The sequence below is a fragment of the Xyrauchen texanus genome, chromosome 4 (assembly GCF_025860055.1).
Source record: "Xyrauchen texanus isolate HMW12.3.18 chromosome 4, RBS_HiC_50CHRs, whole genome shotgun sequence".
Classification (NCBI taxonomy): Eukaryota; Metazoa; Chordata; class Actinopteri; order Cypriniformes; family Catostomidae; genus Xyrauchen; species Xyrauchen texanus.
Window position 1 is genome coordinate 14,548,231 of NC_068279.1, and position 10,002 is coordinate 14,558,232.

The 10,002-nt window shown below is 36.4% G+C and overlaps 1 protein-coding gene across 2 annotated transcripts in view; it reads left to right on the top strand.

The window, feature by feature from the left end:
* LOC127643132 (neuronal PAS domain-containing protein 2-like) overlaps positions 1 to 4,347 on the top strand; it is an 81,247-nt gene extending 76,900 nt beyond the window's left edge. For both annotated transcript variants that reach the window (XM_052125714.1, XM_052125715.1), the window contains one exon: positions 2,791 to 4,347. In XM_052125714.1, coding sequence (XP_051981674.1) covers positions 2,791 to 2,991 — 201 coding nt within the window. In that variant the 3' untranslated portion in view covers positions 2,992 to 4,347. The remainder of the gene's footprint in view (positions 1 to 2,790) is intronic.
* Positions 4,348 to 10,002: the final 5,655 nt, after the last annotated feature.

The following is a 10,002-nucleotide window of genomic DNA, read 5'->3' on the forward strand; positions in this document are numbered from 1 at the left end:
CTTTGAGATGGCCACTCCAATACCTTGACTTTGTTGTACTTAAGCCATTTTGCCACAACTTTGTAGGTATGCTTGGGCTCATTGTCCATTTGGAAGACCCATTTGTAACAGCTTTCCTCATGATGCCATCTATTTAGTGAAGTGCACCAGTACCAAAGCAAAGCACCCCCACAACATGATGCTGCCACTCCCATCCTTCATGATTGGGATGGTGTTCTTCAGCTTGCAAGCCTCCCCCTTTTTCCTCTAAACATAACTATGGTCAATATGGCCAAACAGTTGAATTTTTGTTTCATTAGACCAGAGGACATTTCTCCAAAATGTGGGATTGATTTGCACTTTTCACACCAATCTACGTTCATCTCTAGGAGACAGAACGCATCTCCTTCCTTAGAGGTATAATGGCTGCATGGTCCCATGGTGTTTATACTTCCGTACTATTATTTGTACAGATGAACATGGTAACTTCAGGCATTTGGAAATTGCTCCCAAGGATAAACCAGACTTGTGGAGGTCAACAATTGTTTTATTTAATGAGGTTTTGGCTGATTTATTTTAAATAAAAAATGAAGAGGCACTGAGTTTGAAAATAGGATCTTAAAATAGATCCACAGGTACACCTCCAATTCAGAACACCTCATATAAGAAGCTAATTGGCTAATTGTCTAAAGGCTTAACATAATTTTCTGGAATTTTCCAAGCTGCTTAAAGGCAGAGTTAAGTGTATGTAAACTTCTGACCCACTGGAATTGTGATTATAGTCAATTCAAAGTGAAACAATCTGTCTGTAAACAATTGTTGGAAAAATTACTTGTGTCATGCTGAAAGTAGATGCCCTAAACAACTTGCCAAAAGTTTGCTAATATGAAATCTATGGAGTGGTTAATTTTTTTTTCTAATGACTAAAGTGTATGTAAACTTCTGACTTCAACTATACATTTTCCACCGATGTGTATGGAACACTGCTACGTCAAAGCACAGCGGGACTAGTCTAATCCGTTTCCTGAACAAAAGACTCTTTATGAGTCAGTTCTTTTAAGTGAATAACTTTCTGAACAAAAGTCATTAATTTTGTCTTGTCCAACTTGAAATGCACAACAAATTTTAATATCAGTGTACAGTACCTAAACGGATAGTTCACCCAAAAATATTAATTCTATCATTGTTTACTCACCCATGTTCATCCCAGATGCTATGACTTTCTTTGTTTTGCAGAACACAAACAAAGATTTTTAGAAGAATATTTCAGCTTTGAAGTTTCGCACAATGCAAGTGAATGGTGACCAAATTTTTAAAGCTCCAAAAAGCATATAAAGGCATTATAAAATTATTCCATAGGTTCTCCATTGATTAAATACATGTCTTCAGAAGCAATATGATAGGTGTGGGTAAAAAACAGTATTCAATGTTTAAGTAATTTTTTACTATAAATCTCCACTTTCACTTTCTTCCTTTTTTGTTTTTGGCGATTCACATTATTCATGCATATCGCCATCTATTAGGCAGGGAGGACAATTTATAGTAAAAAAATATTGATTTGTTTATCACCCACACCTATCATATCACTTCTGAAGATATGGATTTAACCACTGGAGTCATATGGATTACCTTTATGTTGCCTTTATGTCTTTTTGGAGCTTCAAAGTTCTAGCCACCATTCACTTGCATTGAATAGACCAACAGGACTGAGATATTCTTCTAAAAATCTTAAATTGTGTTCTTCAGAAGGAAGAAAGTCATACACATCAGAGATGGCATGAGGGTGAATAAATGATGAGCAAATTTTCATTTCTGGCTGAAATAAAGCTCTTGAGGCTTCAATCAGAGTAATTACGAGGTAGTTGTTACACAACACTGATACACAATATGAGATTTATTGTCATTTGTGGTATTTTATAAAAAATAAAAATGAATAAAATATCTTGGTAACGCTTAATTTTACAGTGTTACTGTTACATCGTAATTACCCAAGTACTACGAAACCAAATGGCGTACCACATCCCCAACTGAACAGTGATTAATATTCCATAATATTGTGTATTTCTATTGAAATAATAATTATACATTATTATGAAGCAATTAAAAACCATTACATAGTATACATAGCTGTATACTAGCAAGTTAATTTAAATTTAAACACAGCTTGTTAAGATACTGTATGTAGGTACACATGAAGTACACTTAAGTACAGTACACTGTATTTTACAGTGATTAATACTCAAGTCATATTGTGTAATTCTTATGTAATTATGAAGCCATTACATGTATTCAGTAGTGTACTAGTGAATTAGCTGAAACTAGTGATTTCCCACTTACACAAATATTTGTTACAAGACTGGCCTGTTACACATACAGTATGTTATAATACCACACATATATAATTACAATGTATAAGTATATGCTGTTCCATAACTTAATTATATTTTAAGTGCTTGTGTTTCATGTTTTTAAGTTATTTATTACTCTGTACTTACTTAGGTAATTACACTGTAACAGGGACACGGAAATAAATTGTTACCAATATCTTAATTAGTCTGTGTAAAAAAAATTTGCAAGAATCTGTTCTGTTAAAATATAAAGAGATTTTATCATTGTAATAGGCTGCTGAGAGCAGTAAATCCATTATTATTCAAGGAACCTGAATATTGTAATATTGTATGGTTAATTTCAATGATAAACAGTTCATGTTCAGATACTAATGTCATACTTTATTCTATGCCTTAGAGCATTGCACAAAGCATACTGATAACCACATCACTCTCTCTCTTGCTCTTTCTCCATATCTCAAAGATGCAGCCTCAGGGTCTCATCCACAGCGGTCCCACTCAGGCCATATTCCACACACCTAATATTCAACAGCAAAGCACTGTGGGATACATACAGTCACAACAGCAGCAGCAACCACAACAACAGCAGCAGCAGCAGCAGCAGCAGCACCATCACTCCCAGTCTGGCAGCCTGTCAAACTATAGAACCATGCTCCCACGGTAGCCCCACTCCCAGTGAGAAGCCAAGAGGTTGCCGAGAAAGCACGTTGAGCGGTTAGCTCTGTGGCACGATGGGAAGGGACTATCTCTCCTCAGGGGATGGCTGGCTCCTGAGCCAAACCAAATAGAGAATCCAAAGTTTCTCAAAGTTCCCATGACAGCACACAATGGCGAGAACGCCACAAGCCTCAAGGCTGCCCAGACTGCTTGCAGAAGTTGCTGGGGAGGTGTGGGAGATGCCCACAGCGGCATGACCCATTTGGTACACATGAAGGCAGAGGTCACGGAGAAGCCCTGAACAGTCGAGCAGATGTTCTGATTTAAAAATAAAAGACAGAGTGCTTCAGATAATCCTTAATAGTTGATTGGAAAATACTGAAACTTGAGCTGCAAGCTTTTTTTTTTGGCACTGTAATGTTACAGCTGGTTTGTGTTATCTGGACCTTTCTTACACAAATTCAACAATGTCAACCTATCAAGAAATGCCTTGACATAGTGTAAACTGGATGCAGAGTCCAGTGACAAAACCGTTGCGAGTGCTGAACACATACAAAAATTAAGAAACAGCTCCACCTCACAAGAGATAAAATATATGAAATGCATGATCATAACCATGAACATGCATGAACATTTCATACATCAAGTGTGGTTCATCTGCAGGGCGCTCTCACCCACAGGTTCTATATATGTGTGTTTGTTTAAGAGGGGAATTTCAGCTAAGACCAAAATATATTTTGAAAACAGAAAGCCATCAGTTTCAGTCCCCTCCCAGATAGATATAATGTTAATAATAAAACTTGAATCATGCTGTATCTGTTCATCAGTATTTTGTTCTGACAATTTTACAGAGTGGTTATCTGAGTTACCGTAGACTTTGTCAGTCTGAACCAGTCTGGCCATTCTCTGTTGACCTCTCTCATCATCAAGGCGTTTCCATCTGCAAAACTGCTGCTCACTGGATGTTTTTTGTTTTTAGCACCATTCTGAGTAAATTCTAGAGACTTTTGTGTGTGAAAATCCCAGGAGATCAGCAGTTACATAAATACTCAAACTAGACCATCATGCACCAACAATAATGCCACGGTCAAAATCACTGAGATCACATTGTTTCCCCATTCTGATGGTTGATGCGAACATTAACTGAAGCTCCTGACCCGTATCTGAATGATTTTATGCACTGCACTGCCGCCACACGATTGGCATATTAGAAAATCGCATGGATGATTGTTGGTGCCAGACGGGCAGTTTCTGTAACTGTTGATCTCTTGGGATTTTCACACACAACAGTCTAGAATTTACTCTGAATGGTGCCAAAAACACCCAGTGAGTGGCAGTTCTGTGGATGGAAATGCCTTGTTGAAGTGAGAGGTCAACAGAAAATGGCCAGACTGGTTCGAACTGACAGTCTACGGTAACTCCGATAACCGCAGTGTACAATTGTGTTGAGAAGAATAGCATCTCAGAATGCTATTCTGAGATGCGGGTTGGCCCTGTTTTGGCAGCACACGGGGGACATACACAATATTAGGCAGGTGTTTTTAAAGTTTTGTACTGCTCCTCCAAATACTGAGTTCTGAATTCTAAATTCAAATGAAATTCTTAGAGTTTCCATTTTTAGGCTGGTGCCTAGACATTAATCTTCATAATTTTCAGGTGAAGTATGATAACTTCCCTGATTGAAATGTTCTTTTTTAGTTTAGGTTGTTTTAGACATTTATGATCCTGTGTCCAGACATTAAAACTGCGTTGATTTGATGTCGATTTCAGGCCAGCATAGATATTTATTCCGTCACTGTTCATATCTGTCCTTCGCATGAGACGTAAAACCGAGGTTCTGACTCTCTATGGTCATTAAAAATCCCAGGACACTTCTCGAAAAGAGTAGAGGTGTAACCCTGGTGTCCTGGCCAAATTCCCCTCATTGGCTCTCATCAGTCATGGCCTCCTAATAATCCCCATCCATTAATTGGCTCTATAACTCTACTCTCTCCTCTCCACAAATAGCTGGTGCCTGCTGAGTGTACTGGCGATTGAGGAGAGTTCCCTGTTAACTGTGTACAGCTCTTTGAGTGTAGTGTCAGAAACGCATTATGTAAATGTAACATTCATTCATACGTGGAAAGTGCTTTTTCAGTTTTACACAGGGAAGAAGCTCTGTCTAACTTGTGGGATAGTGCACCCAAAAAATTTATATTTTAGCTATTCACTTCCATTGCATATTTTTCCATACATTGAAAATTAATGGTGACTGAGGCTTTCATTCTGCCAAACATCTCCTTTAATGTTCCACAGAACAAACAATGTCATACAGGTTTGGAACAACATGAGGCTGATGACAGAATATTTATTTTGGGGGAACTATTCATTTAAGGTGGTGGGACACTTTAGGTGTCACAGTGTATTTGTGTTTATGTGTCCAGTTCAGGAGAAATGATTGATTGAAGACCATCATAATGTGATGACTTTATAGAGAGATGCAGGAATGAAAATGTTCTCATCACTTGGGCTCAGTGTTTCACAAAAAAACAAGTCTAACATTTTTTCAAAACTTTTATGCACTTGTTGTTTGGTCACTTTTTCATTACATTTTTTAAAGTAACTTTATTATCAGGAATTGATGTGGAAATATATGTGTCAGGCTTGTCAAGGGCAAAAGTTTTACCCTCTTATATTTGATTATTCAAAATCAAGTTTATTGCAGTGTTGTTATGGAATGTTGTGATGCTCAGACACATCCACAAAAAAAACAATCTGACAATCCAAAATCACAGAATTATTTTCTTTTTGTGGGTGCTTTAAGCTGCACTCTTTTCTGTCTTGTCACACCTTGCATATTTTAAGACTGGTGCTGATTATTTTATTTTTGTAAAGCAAAGACAACTCTTTTAAAGAAAGTCTTAAATCAATCTATTGACAACTTACATTATGTGCCCTTCTGCATATTGTGCAATGTGAATCTAAAACCAAGAATGTTTGTAATTTATACTCATCTAAGATATTTTCTTTTTTCTAGTCAGGTATGTTTTCTTGTATTAGAAAGAGACACTTCATATTAGTGAGTCAGTGTGCTGTTTAAATGAAAACTGAAAGTATTTTTGTATAAAAACATCCTCAACATTCCTTTGGTGATGTACAGTCTAACTACCAGACACTCTCAGGTGTGACATTTTTACGCAGGTGTTGAAGCTAGCAAAAGATTTTCCTAAGCACCAAAACTCTGTGGTTAGTTTTTGATCAAATTACACTGGAAGGAAGACCTCCAGATTTTATTTTTGAATTTACAAACCATACAAGTATCAGATTTCCCATCAAAATGATAACCCATTTATGTTCTACAGTCATTTACAATGTTCTTAGCAGAGTTTAAAGCCCTTTTGACTTCCTGCTAATCTCAGCATGTTGTGCTGCCTCCATGGAGTGATTCTAGTAAAGACAAGGAAGATGTTTGGTGTGCTTGGAGTATGTGTTTGTGGTATTTCTTTAATAACTGAAGATGATCCAGCAATCGTGTGTGGACATGGCTTAGTCGATGAGGGGTCTAGAGTGAACTGCAAGGGTTTAGACACAAACCACCCTTACTGGCAAAGGCTATGATGTGCCACCATGTTCTGTAACAGTGCCTCCTGTTTTTCTGCTTTTGTGAGATCTTACAAATGCTCTTTGTGATTTCTTGACTGGTTAATTTTTGGTTAGGCATGCAATCATTCATTTAAAATGGTAAATGAACAAAAGTAGGACAAAGAAATCCAAATGTTGTGGCTCAACCCAGTCTGATGTTTTCAGTTCTCGTGCATCAGGTATTTTAGAGATACATCTCTGTGCATTTTCCCTCGAACAAAACCAGCTGCTTCCACATCTGTCGCCAGCCAGGCACAAACATGTAGTCTCAAAGGTTTCTTGAGTTACAGTTTTTATTATTTTGCAGACATTCATGTGTTTGCTGTGTTGTTTGCACATGTGAATGTTATCGTCTTTGCATTTATTGATTGGGCTGTAAGTGGTAGATGAAAACCATAAAATCACTTTACACTCTCTCTCTCTCTCTCTCTCTCTCTCTTCTCTCTCGCTTTGTACCGTGAAACTATGCTCTGGTTGTGGAGACTGCACTTTATTCTTTTCCCTTTCTGTCTTTTGATTTTTCTGTTTCCTCTCTCTGGCCTGGATTTCTCCAGAGATTTGTGTGAGTGTTACATGTGTGTTGTGAGAATGTGTGTGTTATTTGTGTTACCTAAACTGGTGAAAACACTCTCATCCTGGGTGGCAAGGGCATAGATGCATTTAATGTTCTACCAAGTGATGGTAGATGGAAAATGGCACCTGGTAAAAGCTACAATCTCTGCTGATACTCTGCAGAAAACACATGGAAGAAATTGTAATATAAGAAATACAAACGAAATGTTTAGAAAAATATAGTTGTTTATTTTATAAGATGTTAAATAAATTGAAATACATTTATATACAGTGTATGAATTGAAAGTAAAAAACAGAGGTATTATGTAACAGATTAATTATTGAGATGTCTTACTTGTTCTTCAGTTCAGCGAGTTGTTATTGCACAGTCAATGATGTATTGTTTGTTTTCCCCCTTTTTCTTCTGTGAACATATACCATCACAACAAGCTTTAACATATTGTTAATATTGTTTTAAAAGAAGTTAATAATAAAAAAAAAAAGTTTACATTCTGATACAGCCTGGATATCTGTTTTAATAAAGCGGAAGTATTTCTAAAGCAAACAACACCTCATCTCATTTGATCTTCTTCTTACTCCATTCATGTTTATTTCACTTTCTCTCTATAGTGACGTATCTGGTGTGCACTCAGATGAGTGTGTGTCGGGAGGCGGGCTGTTCTGTCTATCTAACCAGTAGCACAGAAACTCAGCTCTTCATCACAGGTGAATTCCAGCCAGATTGGTAGAAAATATCATTAGCTCAGTATAAAAACATTAGAAAAAGTCCCCACCATGATAAAAAACAAAAAAAAACAAAGTGTGTGTGTTTTTCATCAGGCTGTCACAAAAAGCAGCCATATGCCAATGGGCCAAAAGTAAAAGTTTTCATCCAGTGTACTAAGACACTTAAAAGGCAGTGTCATGTTGCGGAGGACTGCAGTCAGAGGACATTACAGCTACCCTCCTGCCCCGCCCACATTCACACAACCACCAATAACAACACAGCCAGTAAGATCTGCCTTCCAAAACCTTATGCATTGCTCCAACACAGTATTCCTGCTGTGATTATTATACCTAGAAATGTGAATTTCAGAGTGCAGCGGGAATTTGTAGTAAAGATCTCTTGTTAATCTGTCACTGAAATGGAAAACTTGTTCACCACAAAAACTGGTCTTGTGTGTTCTAGATGAGACACCAAATACAGCAGCTGTGAATCTGAAGGGGGAATTGGAGAGATATGGGATTATATTTGTGCCAATTGTTTTGAACGTAATCAAGAAATGTATACAAATCTAAAATAAGAATGAATAAAAACAATCTGAAATGTTGAAATGTTTATAAAATATAAGGCAAAACTAGTCTCAAACTAGGAAAAACTAAGTCTTCAAATAAACAATATCCGTTGTTGACGATATTCTATGCTTGCGTTTGCTGATCAGGATTTAGGAATGCGCTGCTAAAGTTTTCAGTCACAATTCCAAAGTTTTCAGTTAAGCTCCCTGAATTTTCGTTTGCAGTTCTGGCACAAAACTCTCATATTGGCGGGCTAACTGAGGCTAATGAGTTCTCATTGGCTAGGGAATTTTTGATTGACCTATCTTTGACCTGGAAGAAGATGTCAGTTAGTGGAAGGGGCTCTTGTTAAGTTTTGCTTGTAGAAATGCGAGAATCTGCAAGCATCTTTATAATTAATTAATGTTAAGTGATGTATATTTAGACGTTTGTTGTTGTATTATATCTGTATTTTTTGTCTTCTCCTAATACTTTGTTGCGATAAGCTTTCAGGAGCAGCACTGACAAATACCGTCACCATGAAAACACACTAATTACCCCATTGTCACCGCATGCACTCAAACTATCACAATTCCCACTTTATTATTATTATTATTATTATTATTAATTCTGAAGACTTTAAATCGCATTGAAGCATGGAGTTTGTTTTCACAGGATGTAGACCTTCAAGAGTATTTCATGGGTATTCAATACAAATGTTTTTGTTGAAAGACATTTTAAATAGTGCTTCAAAATGTGAGTTAAATAACAAACCAGCTTAGTGGTTGATTTTAAATTTTGAATGCATTAAACTTGATTAAAATGGTTCTGGAAATTTAATCACTTCATTAGTGCAGTTCCATCAACATTGCAGGCATGTAGTTGAAAGATATACGGAGTGCACAACACTGAACGATATGTATAAATAATATACGATAGACACATTGCACACAATATACAGACAATAAAACAATAAATATTATATACATATTTTTTAATGTGTTACACCATTTATAATTTAACATTCATAAGGACGCCAACACATTAGGGATTTTTTTCTACTTTATTTAGTCAGTGTTCCTGTACTATAGATTAAACTCTAACTGAACAATTTAATTAATCTGTTAATATGTTTCAGGTAGAAACACCCCTTACATGTGGTAAAATTACTGTAGCTCACAGCGACTCGTGGCTATTTGCATGATGTCAGTTTGCTAACTAATGCTACTTTAATATGTCACCGTTTCTGCTTAAAAATAAATTTGGTTTTAAATCAAATTGTCTAATGCATATAGCTATGAAATTATTTTCATGTTGTATTTACATTAATGTTGTATTGTTTAATATTATACTGTTTGAAGTATTATACTGTTAATTTCTTAAAATGTTATTTATTTCTTTATCTTAACTCTTGAGTCATGGAAATATGTCACTGTGACAAATCAATACATCTCTTTGAAGGAGGAAGCGGGAGCAGGACAAACAATCCAGTGTACGTTGTTTATCGTCAGCACTTTTCAGTGTAATACATACAAAACTTAATGGCTTTTTAGCACCCCTAATGTCACAC